A 22,554-nucleotide genomic window follows, 5' to 3' on the forward strand; every position below is an offset into this window, starting at 1 on the left:
GGTCTAAGGATAAAGCTCATACTAAATTGTTCGAGAAAGCTTAAATTTTGTCCTGTTAATGTGATCTTTGCAGTATCGATATGATCACATGAGTATCTAGTTATCTATCGTATCATATCTGTGAGTATCTAGCGAGAGATATGTAAAAAAAATAAAAAATAAAAAATATCACATCACCATTTTTAGAGCATAGATCTGGACGGCTACTCTGCTCTGAACTTCTATGTTATAACTCTTAGGGCAGGACTCTTGCTCAGGGTACTATAAATTCTAACTTCTCAGCCCAGTTCCTTTAAATTGAAAATGACTTCCGTATGGCAGTCAACACGTCTCAATTTCAAGTTTCAAACATTGTCCACATGACTGCTTTTTAAACCTTTTCTACCATGGACCACTCCTGGACAATTGAGGGATTACACTGACTCTAATACTCAGAATGCCTTATTACTGGAGACGTCTGTATTTGACCCAGCCTTCAGTGCCACTGGGTCAACCTGTAAAAGATAGTACATTATCACCAGACTTATTCTTAAATAGCCTACATATAATAATGCATAATACTGACACTGAGAAAGACATGCTAGTGTAACAGTGATTTAGAACTATTATCTTCCACTTTTTTCATTACAAATCCAGGCATATTTTGCAAACTGGATATAAAGTATGAACACGACACAGCAGGTCAAGAAGCTTTAAGCCACACAAAAGCATAGCATGTTAATAAACACACGCGTGGGTCCATCTAAGCCAACAGCGTAAGCACTAATAAAGGAAACACAGTCAAAATAATTGGATAAAAGTGGACGTCAGAGTGCATTTAGTGTGCTGTGTGAGCAGAGAGGGGGTCGAGAGGGGGGTTCTTAATGCTGGGGAGGCTCACGTGCACTGGAGATGCATGTCTGATGATTGCAGCAGACAGCACGGAAAATCGAAAATAGGTCAGCTCCTCAAAATGCATTGTGCTGAGAGAGCCTTCAGAAAGTTAGGCTAAAATGCGTGTCTCCATTCACTTAGGAAATGATGCTGTTTTGTCGTCATTTTTCATAACTTTGTCACAACTTTTTAAAAAAACATATCATTCAATCCTCTAAAATAATAAAAGAAAGTGCTGATAAAAGTCTGAAGCAAAACAACCCTATTTTAAGTTTTCATTTCAACTTTGCTCTACAGGAGTCATTAAGTTCACAACATTATTAAACAGACAAATTCATAAAAAACATAAGCTGCAATAAATAAATAGTCAAATAAAACACTAATTAGTAGTGAGTTAGTGACGATAATGAGCCATAGAAGTTACTTTCCATCATATACTGAGTCATAAGTTGAAATAGTAATTACTGTAATGGGCCTACAATTCGTAATGTTCTTTTCGACAGCAATGGAAGTACTGAATGTTCAATGACTCTCCAATGAGAAGATGAAAATATGTATATGCACAGCTGACATCTGGTCTGGATGTCACATGGTAGGAAGTACAAAGGCCCTCTCTGAAGCTTCATTATGACACAGTGTTTCAACCATGCATAGTATTATTGCTGTGCACTGAGAGGGCTGTATCAATGGAAAAGACTGCCCTGTGAGAGAAGAGACCTATTGTTTTCAGCTAAATGCCATTTCGACAACAATAAAGGCTTAGACAATGCAACCTAGAAAGATTTTGGGACACTGCATGAAAAATAACAGACGAATGCTTTTGTAAATATGTTGTAATTGCAAATCCACTGCTTTTTGCATCAGATGTAAATAATGTATCAGTGAATCAGTCAAGTCAGGCTTAAGACAACCCTTTGAGACTAATGAAAAAATAAAAGCATAAAAAAACATTTAAATATTTCAACTGGTCAATTAAAAAAGTGTTTCCTTAAGTGACTGTTAGTTTTACTTTATCATTCAGAAAGTTTAATTTTATGAAGCTAATTTTATAAACTGAATTAAGGATTTCACAGTTGTTATTTTATTAATCATAAAATAATCATAAAATAATAAATAACCAAATAATTGTTGTAAGACTTAAGTTTTCATATTGTGAAATAAAAGTTCAATTGTAAATTTTGTGGATGCAAAAACATGAATGAAAACATGAGTGAATATGTTGTATGTGTTTTGGACGTGTTCCCCTTGTGGTCCCCATAGTTTGTACTGTTGCCTGGATACCACTCCCCAAAGGCCTCTGTTCTGACAGTCGCAGCAGTCAGCCCGTTTAGCACAACTGACAACTTTCTCTGTGGCTAAATGCTCAGTAAACAACATGAACAAACACACTCATAAGATGCTAAACTTCAACAAATAACAGCGTTCTTGAATAGATTGGGAAAAGCAAACAAAGCCAGATTGATCATATTATTTTCAGTTTGCAGATGGCCAATCAGCTCTGCATATTTTTGGACAAGTTGGTTTAAAAACATCAAATAACTATTAACTATAACTATTAACTATTAAGTAACTTCTCATTAACACCACATAGTTTTGTTTTACACATAAACAAAAACAGTATCAGTAGTATTTTATTATATTGCCAGCCCAACCACTGAGGATGAGGAAGACATCTCTCAAAAATTCTTGTAAAATTCAGAACAAATTATCCTTTTTTTACCTGAGAGTAAAGAGTTTATTTTGAATCAGCACAAATCTGTGCTGTTTCTTAGTCCTCTGTGTTGTTGTTGTTTTTTGGGTTGTTGTTTTTTATGTGTAAGCCGCCATGTTTGTTTTGACATGATCAGACCATGTGTCTCTCTGATTGTTTAATCCGCTTGTCAATCACGCCACGACAGGTCATCTTTGCTTGTACACTGCTCATCTTTGTGCAGTGTACACTGTTTGTTCTGGCTGACCAGGTAAATACTTGTAGGGGTCCACTATACAGGTGTTTTAATAGATTCAATCAGATCTGGCCAATCCACTACAGTCAGGTGGTCGTCTAATCAAGTGCAGCACGATATGAGAAAAAGATGTGATATTTGTGTCGACATAGACTAAACCAATGCAGCTGAAAAGGAAAATCATGATTTTATGTGTGTGTGTGTGTGTGTGTGGGGGGGGGGGGGGGGGGTGTATGTATATGTATATCTATATATATATATCTATCTATATCTATATCTATATATATATATATATATATATATACATATATATATATATATATATATATATATATATATATATATATATATATATATACATATATATAGATAGATAGATAGATAGATAGATAGATAGATAGATAGATAGAAAATGTTTAAACAATACTGCAATATTTCTGTGAAACACTGTGCAGTATCTTACAGCATATTGTTATTTTGAAGGAATGTGTACATATTAACAGCACATGGACGAGCAGACTTCTCATAAATAGACTCAGCACTGCATATTTCCAACACTGAGATATCAAATATAGAAATAGCTGTTTGCATTCACTCTCCGCTGGGGCTGTTATTTTTAGATCCTAAACTGTTACAAGGGACCACTGGGCTGCACTCAATGAATGATTCAAGCCTTCACAGAGTAACACATAATCACATGAAGACTGCAAAGACTTCCATCACTTACAGGTTAAGGAGCAGGACCAGTAGAACACAGCTCCTTCTCTGCACTGATTACACAACAGCTTGGACTGAGCTAAATGAGTTACGTGCTGCTCTAGGTTTCCTCATTGCAAGGTTCAAAGGGGGTTACTTTACCAAAGAGAATGGTCCTATTTTCTGTATCTTAATTCGATGCACGCACTGTTGGTGGTTGCCAAAATTATCAATGTGCACATTGTCTAGTACCACAATGCAAAAATTTCAAACTCAACTTTATTTTTGATACTAAAGAATGGGCTTAATAACCCATTTTAACATTATAATGGTGATTAAAAACACTTTTGATAAAATGTAATTTTTAACACAAAATAATTGATTCAGAATTATCATGCTGTTTTTAATAGTCCTTATAAAGATCAAGATTCTAAAACTATTCAGGAAAGGTCCAATTTTGTCCTATATATATTTTTTTTTTCAGTATTGCTAAAGAACTTGAACTAAGACTAAACCAAGTCTCCATGAAGTCTAATTGGGCTCCAATGACCCCTGAACCAAGTGCAAAGCCTTAGTTAGACCTAAAGATGTTTGTTCAGATCATAAGCCTCCTTACATGGCCAGGCTACACTTCATTTGGGTGGATTAAATTATCTAGAAATGATAAATAGGTTATTGTTTGCACAGGGATATTTGGAGACCTCACTGTTCCACCTCAGAACACACCCTGAAACATATCCAAATTACAAGGTCAGACTAGAACTTGTTTATGGTGGTTTTGTGTTTATGAAATCCAAATGGAGGGAAACTTTTGGTTGTGTTACTAATATGCAAATACTTTGGAGATGTGGTGATGCCAGCAAATACATATAGGTGAAATATGTTTTAATTATGCTGTTTATGCTGTTTTGGTCATGAAATAGAAATTTGGCCAATGCATTTGACCCAGTAATGTCACTTGGACAAACTGTCTTGAGCTAGGTTTTGGCAGGGGTAGTTATAGTTGGAAGATTTGCATATTGTGCACATGTGAGTTGATCCCATATGCTGTGTTGTACATGTAGATTGTAAAAACTATAATTGTTTGTGAGTAAAAAGTGTTTCATTAAAAGTGTTTATAGCTGTTGTGCTCATTTTGGTCAGTACTTTGGGCTAAATATTTCATCAGCACAAACACATAAACTAAAGAGTCCCTGTGGTCATTATGGCCTCACAGTGTCTCCGTGCAGTGTCTGTGTTTAGCCATGCGTGGATGGTCACATGTGCACTAACCCAGACTGACACGTTGACATAATTTCACATCAGCCTGTGGTCTTGCGTTTAACATTGCAGTAATAACAAGATAGCATTTACATCCATATTAAATTACACTTTTTCTCTAATACAGCTCAAGCCTCAAACACAGTTATATTTTCCCTCACTTCTTCTGGGCACTATGGAACTTTTTGGTGGAGAGTCCACCACCTGCATGTCTCCATGGAGATGCTTTGCTTACTGTGTTCCAGAATTTGACATTAAACTTATCTAGCAGCCTGGGGCAGCACATTGGGGGAGTGAAATGTACTCAATTACCCAGGGCACAGAATTGGGTGCTATAGCCCTGCTATGGGGACACCACCAGACCAAGTTACAGCTTGAGTCCGTATGAACAATAAGCTCTCCCACAGACACCAGAGACAATGGGGACAGATGAGGTGTTGTAACACTGCTTGACATTTGAAGACAGATCAGTCAAAAACATTCTTCAGCTGTGATGACACTGAGAAGGGCGTGTCCTCAGGCAGCTCCAGGAATGCAGTAAATACAGTGTGGTGGCACTATGGCCCAGAAAACACTGTGACAAGTATGTGACTGACTGTTTATGGCAGTAATTTAAAGGTACATTATGTATCTTTTCTGGTGAAGGGTTTTCCACTTGCTTTCTGGAGATGAAATTGTTTTGACTGCAATGCTCCACAGCATAGCATTAAATGTATCTTTCTCCATGAAGACAAACAAGTGATGCCATTGGCCTTTCAAAAGATATTCTGTTTTGAACAGTAATTGTTATTGCAACTTCTCATCAATCTGAAACAAATTGGTAATACAATCGCTCCACAGAAAGGAGCTGTGCAAACACCACCCCTGTTTAACAAAACGTAAAGACAACAGTTAGTCTGGTGCTTGTTCAGACTCTATACATACTGTCCTCAAACAGGTTTCAGGTTTAACCGGATGTGTTTGTCTACATCATAATTAATGTTTACTGCACCTATGACATGTCAAAATTCAAAGTATTGGTTAAAAAGCAGCTGCATTTTAAATGGCCCAACAGCATAGCAGCACCCCTAAATTAAAGCTAGGGCTGGACCGAATGGCAGAAAAGTTTAGCCAAAAATGTATTTCTTCATATGAATATTTATAAAAATAAAAATGCATTATGGAAATTCTAAACACTATTCTGCATCTAAAGCTCTACATGTAAGCCAGATTTTGTATGTCACAATGATCACTATAGGCCTGAACTTGTCTAAATGGAAGATCAACTCAGCACATTCGCTAATATAGTTCAACCACTCTGTTTCCCTGTACAGTTTTACTGATGGCATCAATAAAGCAGTATCTGAGTCTATTTACACTCACTGTGTCTACTGGGGATTTCCTTTCTCCTACACCTATTCACACTGCACAAAAACTACACTTTAAGTATCAATATTGCCAAGTGCTGCAGAGTGCACAGTCTCCAGTCTGCAACCTCAGCATTATTGGACACCTCTGTCAGTGTTAAGTCCCCAAAGTTTCCGAAGTGATCCAAGGCCAGTTTGTAAATGAGCTTAAGATGTCAGCTTAAGAGCTTTTCCTGAAACTGAAACGAAAGGCAGAGCTGCGCTAGTTCTCACAGCAAAAAAGAGAACGAAGGAGATAAAAGGTCAAATGTTGAGTCAAATGTAAAATGTGTGGTGTTCCTCTTGCTTGTTCCATACAAGTGTCATCTCACTGTATCATATGTCACTCATCAGCTAAATACTTTTCATTAATAATCAAGGCAGAGCACAAATTGACTTCCTCACTTCTGTCAGTCTACCCTGGGGCAGCTGTGGCTACAATAGTCGCTTAGTGTGGAGTGAATGAACAATGCACTGTAAAATGGTTTGAGTATATAATCCAAAGCATTATTATTTATTTTTATCATGTATTCCTACTGTAAGAGGTTACGTCCACAGATCTGACCTGTGACATCACCTGCTAACCCATGAAAACAGATCGTGGAGCATTCCAGGCAAAGCACTAACATCTACTTGGAGAAAAGCAGATGGGAAACCCTTCACAAGAAAAGTTACATTGTGCACAATTATTAAGTGGAAGTGAAAGTTTGGATTGTGCTAAAACAAAGACGCATCGCTATGGCAACCCCGAGGCAAAGAAGACAGCATGTACTACTATTATAATAACAAACAAAGCAGGAATGCATAGTATGGAAGATATATTGAGTACATTGTTTGAACTGTGCAGATCAGTGTAATCCTTTCTCAAACACACATTGTCTTTGCCTGTTCGTTGTAATGGAGGAAAACTTCAGCCAAGGAGGTGATGCACTGAAGTGTGGCTAATGCTGCCTGGAGTAAACCCTACACATCCACAAAAAAATGCCCACTTCTTCAGCGTAGAGACAGCAAGAGCCTCTCCTCTCTCTCCATCCTCTAGAAGCTCTGTGGGTGCTTCGTCCGGTCACATATTTAGCACAAACAGTAAAATCCTTTCATGGTTTATAATTTATACAGACAACATGCATTATTTATGATCCTTCTCAACTGTTTGCTGTGTGACCTTCTCAAGAATTCCCTTTTTTTCGTTCTTCACAAAGCTACAAGTGCCAGGAATTATAGCAAGGAAATGCCAGTACAAGTTCTGTCATGACAATTCCAAGTGTGTTTTCTTCCAATTCTGAATAGTCAAACATGTTAAAGCTGCATTATGTACCTTTTCTGGGGGAGGGTCTGTCGTCAGCTTGTCTCTATGAAGATGCAACTGCTTTCCGAATTATGGTTACAATGGTTTTATTGCTCAAAAGTACCTTGAAAATGCATTCTCAGTGTGAGCAATGGCCTTTCCACAGATCTGACTAGCAACTTGGCATGGTGACTCACCTGCTTGTCTCTGTAGAAATAGCTAAGTTGCTAAGTTTAATGCCATTCTGTGTAACATTCCAGACAAAGCAATAAAATATACATGGACACAAGCGGATGGCAGACTCTCCACCAGAAAAGTTACACGCTGCACCTTTAAAATCATTGTATTTTTGATATATTTCATGTATTTTTAGAGATCATGACCTCTAGCTTTGAAAAGCCTGTTCAAGGTGAGGTGCAACATTTTAAGATGGGCGTGCAAAAACACCATAAGGGGGAAAAAAAAAAGATATTAGTTCAACAATAGAGATTAATAAGGTTGGCACTAACTGATTATAAATGCAGCATTGGGCTTGTTGGTGCTCTGCGTTATGGCAAAATCAGCCCTCAGACAGTTATTCAAACAAGTTTCATCCTGTTCTTCTGTGAATCTGAGCAGCACTGAAGGCAAAACTAACAGCTTAAGTAGGGTGCACGTTTAACTCATCAACACATTACGTGAATGGGTTAACAAATGTCTAATAAAGGCGTCCCACCCTGTAGTACCCTACTATGGAGAAAACCCCAGCAAATCTTGTGGTAAAGTTACGCAATAATGGGGCAAAAAACCACACACAAGGCCTGAACGTTACCAACCTTTAACTTGGGTCTCATATTCGGCAATAATCTCTTTGTCCTTCTTGACTTTCGCAGATGACATTTTGGGGAGATTGTATTGTGCAGTCCCGCAGCAATGGACGTCTATTCAACCACAATGCGGCGGCGGGGTTGTGTCGCGCGTTTCTTTTGCCACACTCACAGCCAGATCATCTCACACTTAACTTCAGACGTAAAAAAACCAACACCACGAGCTGCTTCTCCTGCGTCCGATCCTCGCGCTGCTGTGCTCGAGAAGGCTACGTCGATGTTTTAAAAGTGCATGGTGATCTCTCTGTTTTTCTTTTTTCCCCATGCGCCCTGACCGCTCCTCTAGTGCAGACCGCAGGGCGCGCGGGGTTTCATATCACCGCACGGACTGAAAGAGCAGCTTAAAGGCAATGGAGGCAGTGATTGTCAGGGCGCCTTGTGCACGACAGTCCACTCCTCTCTCTCTCTCTCTCTCTCTGTGTGTGTTTTTTTCTCTGTCTGTCGCTGCACAAGTTCAATGCTGCGGCAGAAAGGCTCAATGGATGTGAAAGTCAGCGCGAGACTCCGCCCCGCCCCTCCCCTCCGCGTCGCGTGAACTACCCAAGGATGGTTGTAGTAAAAAGATGTGTGCAGTGCAAACCTGTGAGTACTACTAACTCCCAACATGCCTTATTTAGATGTACGTACAGTGACAAGAGGCACCATAAACAAGAACTGTAAAATCCCACAACGCAGAACCTCTTTTGGACAGTCTGCCTTTTCATATCAGAGCTGCAAACTGTGGAACTCACTGCCCAATGAAATAAAAAAACTCATTTCTGAGTTGAAAATGTTCACCTCTAGGGTTAAGAACTGGCTGAAAATGAGTCAAAACTGTACCCACTTGTAAATAGGTAGTATGACAGTTGGTGAGTGAGAGAAACTGTGAGTGTCGAATGTATTTTTGGGCACTGATGTAACTATTTTAAGGGGCAGGTGTTTTAATATACTTTGCATATTGGTGAATTGTGGAGAAGCCCAACAACCAGGGACGGGAGTTGAGAATTAGCTTTTGCTGTAAAGTCTATATGCATCACATCAGCTGCAATGTTCATGTTGTAACTATGTCAGATTGCATTGTCCCTGTCAAATAAATAAATAAATAAATAAATAAATAAATAAATAAATAAATAAATAAATAAATAAATAAATAAATACATACATACATACATACATACATACATACATACATACATACATACATACATACATACATACATACATACATACATACATACATACATACATACATACATACATACATACATACATACATACATACATACATAAATAAATAAATAAATAAATAAATAAATAAATACTGATTAGTGTTGAGTACCACTGATACTAAATTGGCAATGAATCCAGGCCAGTTGTCTGCCACGTTGCTAAAAATGTGGTAATACTGCAGCTTTGTTAACAAAACCACGTCGTTAAAAATAGATGTGACTGTGCTAGATAAGTTTGTGCGTTTCGAAGATAGATCTATTGGCTGTGTCATCGTGGTGTTGGTAGTTCTGCAGCCAACACGTGCGCATTTATGGTGAACCCTTTCTTGCAGAACTGCATCCTGTGTATTGTAGCTCAAAAACAAACCATATTTGAACCAACTGAATACTGGATAGTGCACCCAAAAGCCAAATTATTATATCTTCTCTTTAATTGCTAGGCCTGTGTCCCTACATCCCCACTATCCGAGTTTAACAAACAGTGGCAAAGCTTAAATAGACCCCAGAGCAAAGTAGTGCACCCATCCAGAGACAGACATGACCCCAGTTTATCACCAGTGAAAAACAGCAGTATGTGACTTTAATTGTACTATAGCCCAAAGTGTAATTACCCCAATCCTACCGCTCATAATGTGCCACAGAACAGAGCATCATTTCTTAATATTTTATCTATTTTACGCCTGGTTCTTCGTGTAGGATATTTAAATCCTTAAAATAAACGATTTAGTTGAGGCGCAACAGTGTGCAGAGATGTATGGAGAACGCGCGCCCTCTAGTGTGCACAGTACCACAGTGAAGCCTAGGAGTTTTATTTATTTATTTATTTATTTATTTATTTATTTATTTATTTATTTATTTATTTATTTATTTATTTATTTATTTATTTATTTATTTATTTATTTATTTATTTATTTATTTATTTATTTATTTACTAGTATTACTATTTTCTTTTTATCATGTTACACTACACTTTTACACTACACTATTTGAAATACACAATACATTTTCTGTTTTATATTTTGTACTTTGTTTTATTAGGAATGCACTGATGATTGAAATGTTTCCACTGCAACTAACCATTTTAGTTAGAGTTTATCAATTCTGTTCTTGTAGTCACTGTCTCTCAACGTATTAGTTTCATCTGAATTAATCATAAAGCTCAAATATAGACACGTCTTATAGTGATTCATATTTCTTTCTTGGGTCATGGTTTCTATTAAACTCATGTTGTGTCAGTTTTCAGTTTTGTCACATTCTTAAAATAATGTGTTTGCCTAGTCTGACATTATGAAATAATCAGAAATGACAAATTGTTGTTCTTAATGTGTTGTTTGGGAAGTTATTGTCATTACGGTGTCTACTGCGGTAATGTTGGTTTCTATGTTGTGCAAGACTCCAGTGTGTTGTGTTTAGCCACGCCTTTCCCCGCCTCCTGACACGGGATTTTTGCAGGTGAAGCAGCTCTTTAAACGCACTTGACTTCAGTATGTGAGACTCATTACTGAAAAGAAAGTGCTAGGCATACAGGAACTATGGTATGGACTATTTTGGCAATTCTCAGTGGTCTGTTTATACTTTTTCTCCTGTACTCTAATCGCACAAGGTAAGTACATATTCCCTCCTGTGCATTTTCATTGTTTGATATAATCTGGCATACTTACCCAAACCTTTTTTTAAACATTTGCTGCCGGCTTATTCAAGTATCAACAAATCTACAAACCTGCTTGATTGAACACTGTTTTACTTGACAGGAGGAGAAATGAGCCACCCCTGGACAAAGGGCACATACCTTGGTTGGGACATGCCTTGGAGTTTGGGAAAGATGCTGCAAAGTTTTTGGCCCGGATGAAAGAAAAGCATGGAGACATCTTTACAGTAAGAAAACATAAACTATTGACTTGTGTAAGTAGAGAGTTAGGGCTGCACAACCAGAGGTAACTATAACTGTACTCAACAAGACTTTGCTGATAATTTACATTACAAAAAATGATTTATGTTAGAATGAAAAGAGTAAACATGACTCAGAACTTTAACTCGATGTTTTTTTTAGAGATTGCACAGTCTTCATCTCATCGAGCTGGTTGACACTCTATGTGAAATACCAGAAAAAAAGGAAAGAAAAAAAAAAAAGCTGAATGAAAACCTAAGTGTCATTGTGGTATTACACTTCTTAATAACTTTGCACAATATTCTACTTTGTATAGTTTGATTTTATACTTCTATTCACTTAGTTGAAGAACCGTTATGTTACTTGTCTAACCTGTGGTTGGATATAAAATATAATAGAAACTATGACCAAAGAACAACAATGAGTCACTACTAGGTATGTCTGGATGTCTCAAAATGCTGGATCACTTAAAAGTCCACTAAAAACATTTGTAATCTTCATACGAAAAAATATTCATATATTTCTGTTATATCGTATGATTTCTTTTACTTTAGTTTTTGACTGCTTGTTAAAACTCTGTCTAAACTGTCTCTACTCACTTATCTCAATGTTATTTTATATCCTAGAAAGTTCCACCATATGGTATTAAACTTACCTATATTCTACCTATACCTTTAATCAACTACGGGTGCTTCTGTTCCTCAAAAGCACCCCGAAAAACATGAATTGCTGCTCTGACACATTGCCTTTCCACAGATCAAAGTTTGGTCTGGTGGCATCATTTGCATAGTTCCAAAAATATTGATCCATTTAATGCCATAGTTAAACACAGCTCTGTAGGGACCTGCCAGAAGAGTTACACAGTCAGAAAAGTTACACAGCACACCTTTAACTTCAACTGTTGCTATTATGTAAGGTAAACCATGAACTTTTTACTGTCTCATAGGTGCGTGTTGCTGGAATGTACCTGACGGTGCTGTTAGATCCTCACTCGTTTGACTCGGTGCTGAATGACGTGGGTTCCCTGGAGGTGGGAAACAGCCGAAATAAACTACTAGAACAGATCTTTGGCCTGCAGCTGAACGGCATCAAGGACAGTGACGAGAGGAGCTGGATGGAAAAGTAATTGCACTAATTATAGACGTAAGATTTGCAAAGAGGCCTGGGAGTATGTACCTTGAAGTTTATGAAAGAAAATACAGCATGTAGTTTATAGATTTCAAGTCTTCATCATTAGTTATTTGTATTGATTTTGGGAAACAGAAGCTTTTTATAAGATACAACTAATCTCAAATTCCCTCGTTAAAGTGAGCAACTGATAACTTGTCTCCGTGGAGATGTTATTGTTTAGGTTGGAATGTTCCATAGTATAACATTATAGAGACAGGCAGATGACGTCACTAGATCGGGTTACAGGTAAGCCATAGTGCATGTTTTTCTTGGAATTTTTGAGCAGTAAAAATTGATTAATTGAAAGAAATGTTTGTTAGATGTTTAATTAAACATTTCAGGCAAAGCAAAAGCAGCTCCATGGAGATAAGAGCCAAATGATTACGCTTGTTAAATTGTCCTGAGCAGTGTTGTAAATAGGTTTTGTGTTGTTGTATCAGCGAGAGGTATAACTTCCTCATTATTTCAGTAGTTTTTACAGTCATACGTGTCCATCCAGAGGTTATTTTGAATAATTTGTTCATGAAACCAAGTTGTCAAGGCTCAATTGTAAAACATGCAAAATGAGAGGTGAACAAACGAGAATGCCACTATCTATTTATTACATGTGTAAGTTAACTATGTAAATATGTTTTTTGCATGCAGGCATTTTCATGCAGTAAGTCTGACCAAACTTTGCAGTAAGATGAAAACAAACATGCAAAACCTGCTAAAGGATGATTTCAACGGCAACAAAAATTGGAGACAAGACGGACTCTTCAACCTCTGTTACAGCTTGCTTTTTAGGTGAGCTATCATCATTACATGGTGTATTCAAGATGTGCCTTGATAGATGATAATACAGTTTGAAGTTTCAATAGTTGCTAAATGACATGACATGTTTGTATTTGTTCAGAGCTGGATATCTAACGCTATTTGGCAGTGAAGGCAATGCTTCTGCTGTGTATAAGGAGTTCCGCAAGTTTGATGATCGTCTCACCAAACTGGCTCGTAAATCGCTCAAGCGCGGTAAGACATCATTGTCATCAGTGATTCAACCAGGTTCACAGACAAAACATGGTCACTTTTTAATCTAAATAATGTTTCTTGATAGAATAGTGTTACTGTGTTGTAAACAAATATGACTATCTAAGAGCATGTTACTTGGGTGTGCTTTATCTTCCCAAAAAGTATCTATTGGTGTAATAAAATACTGACATACAGATAAATCAGTGATGCAGTTTTGATATTGTCAGCAGCTGTATTGATTTGAATTAAGTTAGTTCATTTTATACAATTATTTTAGGGCATCACGATAGTTCTTTGCTTGTTTAGAGAAACTAAATACGCTATATATTTACTATTTACTATATATTCACTGTTTTCATGATTAAAATGAGTGTATTTCATATCAAGTTTGTGCAGGCAGTGGTTTAACAAAGAAATACTGTTCTTATTAAATGGTGATATATCTCAGATCATCGTGTGCAATATACCTCTCATTTTTATTGCAATGATGTAAAAGATAAATTATCATTACTCTAAATATTTCTGTATATTTTTATTCTCTTTAGATGAAAAGCAATTGTTCACTTCAGCCCGAGAGAAACTATGGGATCTGCTGTCTCCGAAATGTCTTGAATCAACGCCCAAACCCTGGCAGCAGGACTATATTGATTTCCTTAAAAAAGAGGGAGTTGATGCTGAGATGCAAACCAGAGCGTTACTGCTGCAGCTTTGGACCACACAGGTTAGCAACATCTATTTAGTGTCTACGCATCTGTCAGTTTTATCCCCCATGAACCACTATAATAAACAAGCGTGTCATGCCAAAACATAGCACCACACCCAGATTGATCTCTGAAATTCCTCTTGGCGCTGTAACAAAGCCAGTGCAGTGGAGAGGATTCTTGAGTACGCATTCTCACAACAGCCTGCCTTGACTTGTTACACAGAGTGGAGTTTTGCCAATGACATTAGGTTCCCATAACGTTTTAGTTTCCATTCTGCAAAGTACAATTTACAGTATATGGGTTTGTGTAAGATGTGTCAGTCCTTGTGCAACCTTGAGTCTATTCTGAGGGAATACTATGTGGCAAAGCGAGACATACTTTTACCAACCAAACGTGAAACTGTACATTGCAAAATACATTTACGCAACTGCAATAAAAGTTTAATGTTTATTTGTTTGTTGTCTATACACGATATATCAGTGTCTCCCAGAGGTTTATACTAGACCACATGTGTCAAACTCAAGGCCCGCGAGCCAAATGTGACCCTCCACATCATTTTATGTGGCCCTCGACAGGGTAAATTAAAAGATATGAGGGTCTTAAAATGTCATTTTACCAGGAAATACGCAGTTACACAGCCATATTTTTACATCTAGGCAAATTCATATGCAATATTTGTAATTTGAATAAATAATAAATACAGAAACAGTGAATTAACAAGTTAAAAAAGTAGTTTAGATAGTAGATTTATTTTACATCTGGCCATTTGAGAGCAGCCATTTTGCTGATGTGGCCCTCAGTGAAAATGTATTTGACGCCCCTGTACTAGACTGTGGCGGCACAAGTGATCCACATTTGAATCCTTTTTATCTAATAACATTTTTTGAGTGAATAAATATCACTTATTGGCTTTGTTGATCAAAAAAGCAACCATTATATATAAAAAAATACCAATTTTTGTTCAGCTTGTTTTTATAGTATGAGGGGAATCCACTGTAAAGAGGAAACACGGGATATTTTTGTGTTTACGTATTTTTGTGTTTTTATCTACTTGTGTGACATCTACGTAGTTGCATCGTCCTGCCATGTGGGGGAGCCAATATGTTGCAGTTTTTTGTTACTTATGACCCAGCTTTAGCTTTAGCTGTGATCCTACTTCCATTTCTTTTTCTTATGGTTTCCCAAGACCCACTGTACGCTGTGTGGAAGCCACAGTCCGTGCTCTTACTGTAAGCCCTTCATGCCATGTTTATTTGTACTTAATCTGGTTTCTTCTTATGGAGCACACACTTATTTTGTAAAGGAAACTAGAGCACCACTGCAGAGAATAGAGGGATTAGGTTTTGGACTAGAGTAGTGTGCCAGACCCAGAGCAGATACAAAGGTGTTTCTGCACAAAGAGAAATGTTGTATTTTCACAAATGCCTCCTCTAGTACTCACTGTGAGCCCTGTGTGAGCATCCTGCTGTTTACAGTCGATCATATTGACCCAAACAGAAATAGATGTTATCAATATGTTTATTTTGGAAATGTTATTCTACACCCTTGATATTTTTTGTCCAAGAATTTAATATGAGAGTAAAAACACATTTCAATAATTGAAATTAATCTTTAATCAACATTTTACTGTTAAAAATACGCTTTGTGTTGAGAAAAGGATGACTACATTTATTAAGACACCAGTGAGATTTTGAAAAAAATCATCGTTCATTCTTTTAATCATGTATGAGAATTTCAGAAAAGGCTGGTTCAGATCTAAGACCATTTTGTGGTGAAGAAAATAACTTCAACCAGAACATCTGATTCTTATCTTTACCATAAAGCAGGGTGTTCAGACTGTTTTCACCGAGGGCACATGTTAAGACATATTTGAAGTGGAGGGCCACAGACTGATGGTCAATAGTGAGCCAGATTAACAAAGCTTTGACAGCGTCATCATCACATTTTAAATAAGGCTTGAACATTCATTTTAGATGTGCAATGCAACGTGTTGTTATTTAGTTTATAATAGTAAAACTCTATAACATGAAAAAGTTCCACCTGTGATTATTTGGGCAGCAGGAAGCCTGAGGGACAACAAAAATTGTTCTGGGAGTCTGTGTTAGCCCCCGGGTCATAGTTTGGATGCCCCTGCCGTGGAGCGACATGAGGGTTTTGCGGCTCAATGCAAACAGTATTTCCTACAATGTAAGTTTTGATGTGGCTCTTTTAGGTACTTGCCCTGGCTGTCAGCCGAGACCTGACCCAAAATGTGTTGAGTTGAGAAGAACAGCTCCCATAACCCACAGCAATTACAGGAGGCAGGCTCAGGTGTTTGACAGATCTGATTCACTCAGTCTGCTCCTGTGCCAGACTCAGACAGTAGCTCTGACAGTCAGAAAACAGGGAGATAATTTGGACTAAAACTGTACTTTTTTGTAAAGGTTATGTAAAAGTGTTTTACTGTTCAATTTAGTAACCTTATGCAATAATTACCTGCTTCAACAATAAGACATTCTTGACAATGCTGTTTAAATATGTCAGCGTAGTAGGTGAAAAAGTTATGATTGCATTTCATAGGGACAAGGAATGTTGGCAGATTGTACCATTACAGCGAAGTTTCACCTTTAGTTTTAGTGACATTTGTAAAACTACCTTGAACCAGATGAGGGAATAAGCTGTACTTTAACATTGACTAAATTGGGAAACGTCTCTTGGTAACATAATACAACTTAATTTATCCGCTGTATAATAAAACAGAAATGTACTTCCAATTCATAACACTTTCCTTCAGATTGGCATAAGCTGCTTCCTCTTGTAAAGGAACTATGGCTGTATCCTTGTGAATAAATTTTGCGTGTCTAACCTGTTGTTTGTTTTTCCAGTGCAATGCCGGACCTGCTGCCTTTTGGCTTCTTGGCTTTCTGCTCACTCACCCCGAGGCCATGGAAGCAGTGAAATCAGAGCTCAAACATCTAACTCCACAGGACAGCCCCCCAAAGTCGGCCCCCCTCCAGGAGCCAGGAGCTCACCCCACCACACCTGTGTTTGGTATGAGACATCTGCTGCTTTATGCTCTGAGTCAGCTGATATGAGCTGTACACCTTATAATTACAAAGACTTATCCAGTTTAATAATGCAGTAAGGAAGTCATCTAAGAATCATACAGGTTTAGGCATATTTGTGATTTTGTTAACAGCTGTTCAGCAAACAATAGGATGCTGTGTAAAAATAAAATCAGGCCATTATTATCTTTTTTTTTTTTTTTTACAACATCAATTACAGTAATCCTACCAAATGTTACCCATTGACTGCCAACTGTTACTGTCATAAAATACATGATGAGGATTTTCAGGAAATAATATAATAATAAGTATTGATATTGCAAATAAAATTAAAAAAGGACAAAACTGGACCTTTCCAGAATAGTGTTAGAATATAGTCCGAGTTGCACATGGCAACAAAAAACTACAATGAGAAAATTGCAGATTACAATTATGTTCTGCAATAAAAAGGTTTATTATTGTAATTTTCCATGTATTTATTACAGGGCTACAGACTTGTGTGCTCAGCTACCAGTCTGTATTGATGAATTTATAAGAGCAGGATAAAACAAGATGTACAGGCAGTAAACATTGATACAGCATTGAGCTTTAGTTACACATAATTGCAGTGTGTATCCTGTGATTGTGGTTGTGTTGTTTGTACCTGTCTCTGTGTCTCCTGGGGCTGCTTGATTTGACATTGTGCCCTTTGGCCTGTCGTCTTTAGACAGTGTTCTCAGTGAAACCCTCAGGCTCACAGCAGCTGTAATGATCAACAGAGACGTGGTCCAGGACAAGAGCGTGTGCATGGCCGACGGGCGCCAATACTTCCTCCGGAAAGGGGACAAAGTCTGTCTCTTTCCATTCCTCAGCCCTCAGATGAACGAGGAGATACACGAGCAACCACAGGTAAAGTGGACTCTTCAGAAGCATCTAGGTCTGAGCCATTTTGGGAAAAAATGGGACTTTTCTGGTAAAGGTTTGGAATTTAATAATGGTATTCTTAAAAATCACATTTTAATCATGCCCAGGAGCATTAGTATTTCAGAGAAGACGGAAATACACTGAGCTAACACAAGAATCCCACACATTTCAGAACCTATAGAGCTCCATACTACAGCGTTTACATATTTAATTCTTCATAAGACTGGATATCTTTTTCATTATTCACTTACATGTGTTTTTGTGTTTTATTGCAAAACTCCTTGAAGACCTCTCCAAAACCCGTGACTTTGCCTGAAGGCTTTACTTACTTGTCTCCATGGAGATAGATATGTTCAATACCATACTGTAGAACATTACAGCTAAGCAATAACTTCTTCATGGAGACAAGCAGATGACAGGCCCTCTACCAGAAAAGCAACATATCTATATGCAAGTGACTTCACAGTAAAGAGTATCAGAAAGAAACGAAGGAGACAGATTATGTACAGAACATCTTAAACTTTTGTCCCTAACTGTCACACCATAGCTACAGTATAACTCCTTTATCATGATGAATCCTACTGAGCCTCTCTGTTTTTAGACCGCCCCATCGGCCCTCTTCAAATGGCAGGATTAACCAGTGTAATTTATATCTCTGACAGTGAGAGTCCTTTGGGATATTGTGATAAATGCCTTCAAATTAAACAAATAAGAGTTGGCTTGAAAAATCAGCACAGCCACATCTCCTCATTTCCCAAGAGGCTGCATGTTTGTGAGCTTTTGGGGGGTAGGCGCCATGACATTTACTGTACTCCATATCAACAAACAACACTGTAGTGCAAAAGTTGTTTTAATAATTCATGCAAATAGCTTTATAAAAAAAATCTATGTTTTTTATTATTTATACTATGGAAATTTCAGGGAAGGTCCTTTAAAGGTGCTCTACATGGAGAGTGTGCCACATGCTTGTCTCTGTGCAGATGTTATTGCTTTTCCACGATGTTCGACAGTATGGCATTAAGTGTAACTATCTCCATGGACACAAACAGAGGATGCCACCTGGCCAAGTTACAGGCCAGATCTGTGAAAAGGTGACCCCATTCAAATTAAGAATGTTTGGCAGGTATTTTAGCAATAAAAATACTTAGATAAATACAAGAACAATCAGTTTAATGTCATACGGTGAAACATTCCAATGTTAAACTACTAGAAAAAAAAGTTACATGGTGCACTTTTAAGCTGCGTTATTACAATTTTACACAAAACTAATGGAAAAACTACAGAAACTTAAAGACTATACCCACATTAGTCAGTCAGCAAAAGTGAATGTCTAACCCTGTAACACAGCATTTTTTTTTCTTTCCACAGATGTTTAAGTATGACCGCTTCCTAAATGAGGATATGACAGTGAAGAGGACATTTTACAAAGATGGGAGACAGCTAAAGCACTACAGCATGCCGTGGGGAGCAGGCGGAAACATGTGTGTGGGGAAAGAGTTTGCTGTCTTCACCATCAAACAGTGAGTGCTATAATCCACACTGCTCAGATCTGTATCTCTAAGATGATGTAACGTGAATATTTTGCACTAATGATCAAAGCATTTGCCATTTTGTAATTATTGCACCATCTCAAGAGTAATGTCTCTAACATTGTCTGGTTAAATGTGTTTAACCAATCACTCATCCTGCCCTTTCTGTAAGTTCATAGCTTATATACGTAAATAGGCTACTCTTTAGTGAAATCTAAACATGTGTGGATGCATTGCCGACATACTTAGCTTTTCAACCAGTCTCAAATACTATAAAATCTAATTTCTTTTCATTTAATTTATGGTTGTAAGCCAGTAAAGTGTTTATGGCACTCTCTTGCTTAGATAAGGGAAGAGTGTTATGTCTGAAAGGGTGTCAAGGGGAACCTAAATTAAAATGCAAATTACAACACAATGGGAGGGGGGTAGTTTGCTTATTGCTGGTTGTTGTTTCTCTAAGATGCATCTTTTGCCTCAGGTTTGTGTCCCTGGTCCTGACACATCTGGATGTAGAGTTGTGTGAGCCAGGAGCCAGGCTCCCCCCAGTGGACCCAGGTCGATACGGCTTTGGGATGTTGAAGCCCCATGGAGACGTGCAGGTGCGCTGCAGGCTGAGGACGACACAGCACTGAGTATGGAAGAAGAGGGTTTATTTAATATTGTGTGACATATAATGTATGTAAAACAGTTGTGTGGTTATATCTATCTTGCACTTTACCAAACTCTGTCTGTTTGTACTGAATAAAGTGACAAACCTCTTCTGGCTTGATTGTTGATTCTCAGTACCTTAAGAATAAGAAGACACACTGTTTAGAGCTATTACATATATAGATACTGTGGAAGTGTGGAAAATTCAAATTAATCTGAAAGCTAAAAATAGGTTATTAGCAATAATCAAGTTATAGGCCTGTACCTATGTAATGACTATTTCACCCAGTCACTGTGGCCTACAGTATGTGGCTGATTACCAAACCACAGCTCAAAAACACTAAGAACATCATTGATTTCGTCTCATGTGGATCTTTGTAAGATCAAATGTCCACGCTGCGGAGAACTTAAAATATGATCGCATATCGCAGGCTGTACACGCAGCTGCTACACCCATCTCCAAACATCAGTGTCTCCACGGGCGACACGCTCAGCGTCATGACGCAGCGCTCAAAGAGTTAACACCGCGGATGAGAGGGAGATGTGGAGCTCCTCCGCTGATCTGCGCCTCCTGAACAGCTGACGGCCGCAGGTACGTGTCCGCAGGAGCCCGGGCAGACTTGTTGATCCAGCCCGAGGACGAGACGCTGGGACGGGACTTTCCTGAATCCTCCGCCGTGGCAGGGACCTCTCTCGCTCTCTCTCTACCATGTCGGAAACCGAGGAAGTGGAAATGGATTGGGTTAGACCCTGGCAATAGTGAACTAATTACGGCACCATCTTTTGGAAAAATACACATCTGTTTTATTATTGAGCAGAAACAATGTGTTTAATCCGGAGGGGTGTGGGCAGCTTCCATCCTCCACAGAACATCAACAACAAGTCAACACGGTAGGCTCATTTATGTCATTTGTCCACTCTTTAATCATGTTATGTATTGATTATCGGTGACAGACTGATACTGTGAACCCGATAATTGTCCCTTTATGGATCATATTAAACACTGATGATGTTTGTGATGAGGAGGTTTGGGCTGTCACAGCACTGCAGTTTTTCCTGATTTACACGGTTTTATTACAGTTTTCTCAGTAGCTACGCAACAGCAGCGTGTTCAGAGGAGGTGATTATTATTTATCGAAGCCTTGACTTGAACAAAAGGGTGGAGACGCCTTCAAATCAACATTTCTATAGATATTTTTATGCGCAGTATGCATTAAATTAGACTGTTTCTTTGTTGTGAGGCACTGTTCCCCTTTAGTAAAGTTTTATCGCGGTAATCGGTGCACATCTGTTTATAGGCCTAAGTGTTGATCTTTCTTGGTCATAAATGAAAATAAACATATAATACAAATGGACAGGGTGCGCCACGTCACTTCTTGCCTTGTGGAAACGCATTTTGTTGAGGTAAACAGAAGATGGAGGTGGTTGGGTTCAGTTAAAGACCTGCGTTTACACGGCTCACTGTTCCCTGATGTTTTCAGCACCATTTCAGTGGACAGCTCTCCTCCCAGTCCCACACAGCCTAGTGAGGCGGATACAGCCACGTTTCAGTTTAAACCTCCGTATTATTGTATAATATTGACTTGAATAATCTTACTTAACATTTAAACTTTGTGTCCCTCTTGTCTTTTTTAAACATGAGACTTCACAGCTGTGAGTCATCCTTGAGGGGTGGTGTTGACAATGGTGACCAATTCTTTTGTACAAGTTTGTACTGTAGCCCAATGTAGAATGGACTCGTTTAAAAATATCAACTAGTCATATTTACACAAATGACACATATATTTAAGCACATTTGCTGTGATTAATCCTTGTTTTATGAAGCCTAATAGTTGTTTTTTACATAAAGAACAGATGGTGATTCAGTTGTTTCTTCAGCTGTAAAGGCACAGGTTGATTTAATAATACATTTTGTGTCCACAGTTAATATTACATCACTTGTGATACCTCATTAATTTAGCTCAATATATATCATTATAAAATGAATATATGCGTCACAAAGAAGTGTTTGTATTGCGATAACATGCAGTACATAGAAATACTGGAGACATTTCTCCCTTCCCTTGTACAAAAAGTTTGCTGAATCAAACCTTTGGATCAGTGATACAATGAAATAAATAAATAAAAAACAAAACTTGTTT

The 22,554-nt window shown here is 37.9% G+C and overlaps 2 protein-coding genes across 4 annotated transcripts in view; one reads left to right on the forward strand and one right to left on the reverse strand.

Annotated features, from left to right (window-relative positions):
* Positions 1 to 8,732, reverse strand: part of LOC117370710 (SLIT-ROBO Rho GTPase-activating protein 3-like) — a 37,599-nt gene extending 28,867 nt beyond the window's left edge. Inside the window, exon 1 of one of the 3 annotated variants that reach the window (XM_033966216.2) lies at positions 8,261 to 8,730. In XM_033966216.2, the coding sequence (XP_033822107.1) occupies positions 8,261 to 8,324 (64 nt within the window). In that variant the 5' untranslated portion in view covers positions 8,325 to 8,730. Of the gene's footprint in view, positions 1 to 8,260 lie in introns of all 3 variants that reach the window. The other 2 variants (XM_033966217.2, XM_055221669.1) reach the window with 2 other exon arrangements.
* A 2,261-nt stretch (positions 8,733 to 10,993) lies between these two features.
* ptgis (prostaglandin I2 (prostacyclin) synthase) lies at positions 10,994 to 20,523 on the forward strand. Its single transcript, XM_033966523.2, has 10 exons — positions 10,994 to 11,122; positions 11,271 to 11,394; positions 12,354 to 12,529; positions 13,223 to 13,363; positions 13,473 to 13,585; positions 14,131 to 14,306; positions 17,154 to 17,319; positions 18,040 to 18,221; positions 19,605 to 19,756; positions 20,244 to 20,523. Exons 1-10 carry the CDS (start codon positions 11,052 to 11,054, stop codon positions 20,395 to 20,397), a joined length of 1,455 nt encoding a protein of 484 aa, XP_033822414.1. The 5' UTR covers positions 10,994 to 11,051; the 3' UTR covers positions 20,398 to 20,523.
* The last annotated feature ends 2,031 nt before the right edge of the window (positions 20,524 to 22,554 follow it).

This window comes from Periophthalmus magnuspinnatus, chromosome 5, assembly GCF_009829125.3.
Source record: "Periophthalmus magnuspinnatus isolate fPerMag1 chromosome 5, fPerMag1.2.pri, whole genome shotgun sequence".
Lineage (NCBI taxonomy): Eukaryota > Metazoa > Chordata > Actinopteri > Gobiiformes > Gobiidae > Periophthalmus > Periophthalmus magnuspinnatus.

Bases quoted from the DNA above. Each gene is read 5' to 3' on its own strand.
- ptgis (XM_033966523.2), top strand. From the start codon at position 11,052: ATGGTATGGACTATTTTGGCAATTCTCAGTGGTCTGTTTATACTTTTT. The intron at 17,320-18,039 runs GTATGAGACATC...TGTCGTCTTTAG, and splicing joins CCCCACCACACCTGTGTTTG to ACAGTGTTCTCAGTGAAACC. The intron at 18,222-19,604 runs GTAAAGTGGACT...TTCTTTCCACAG, and splicing joins AGATACACGAGCAACCACAG to ATGTTTAAGTATGACCGCTT.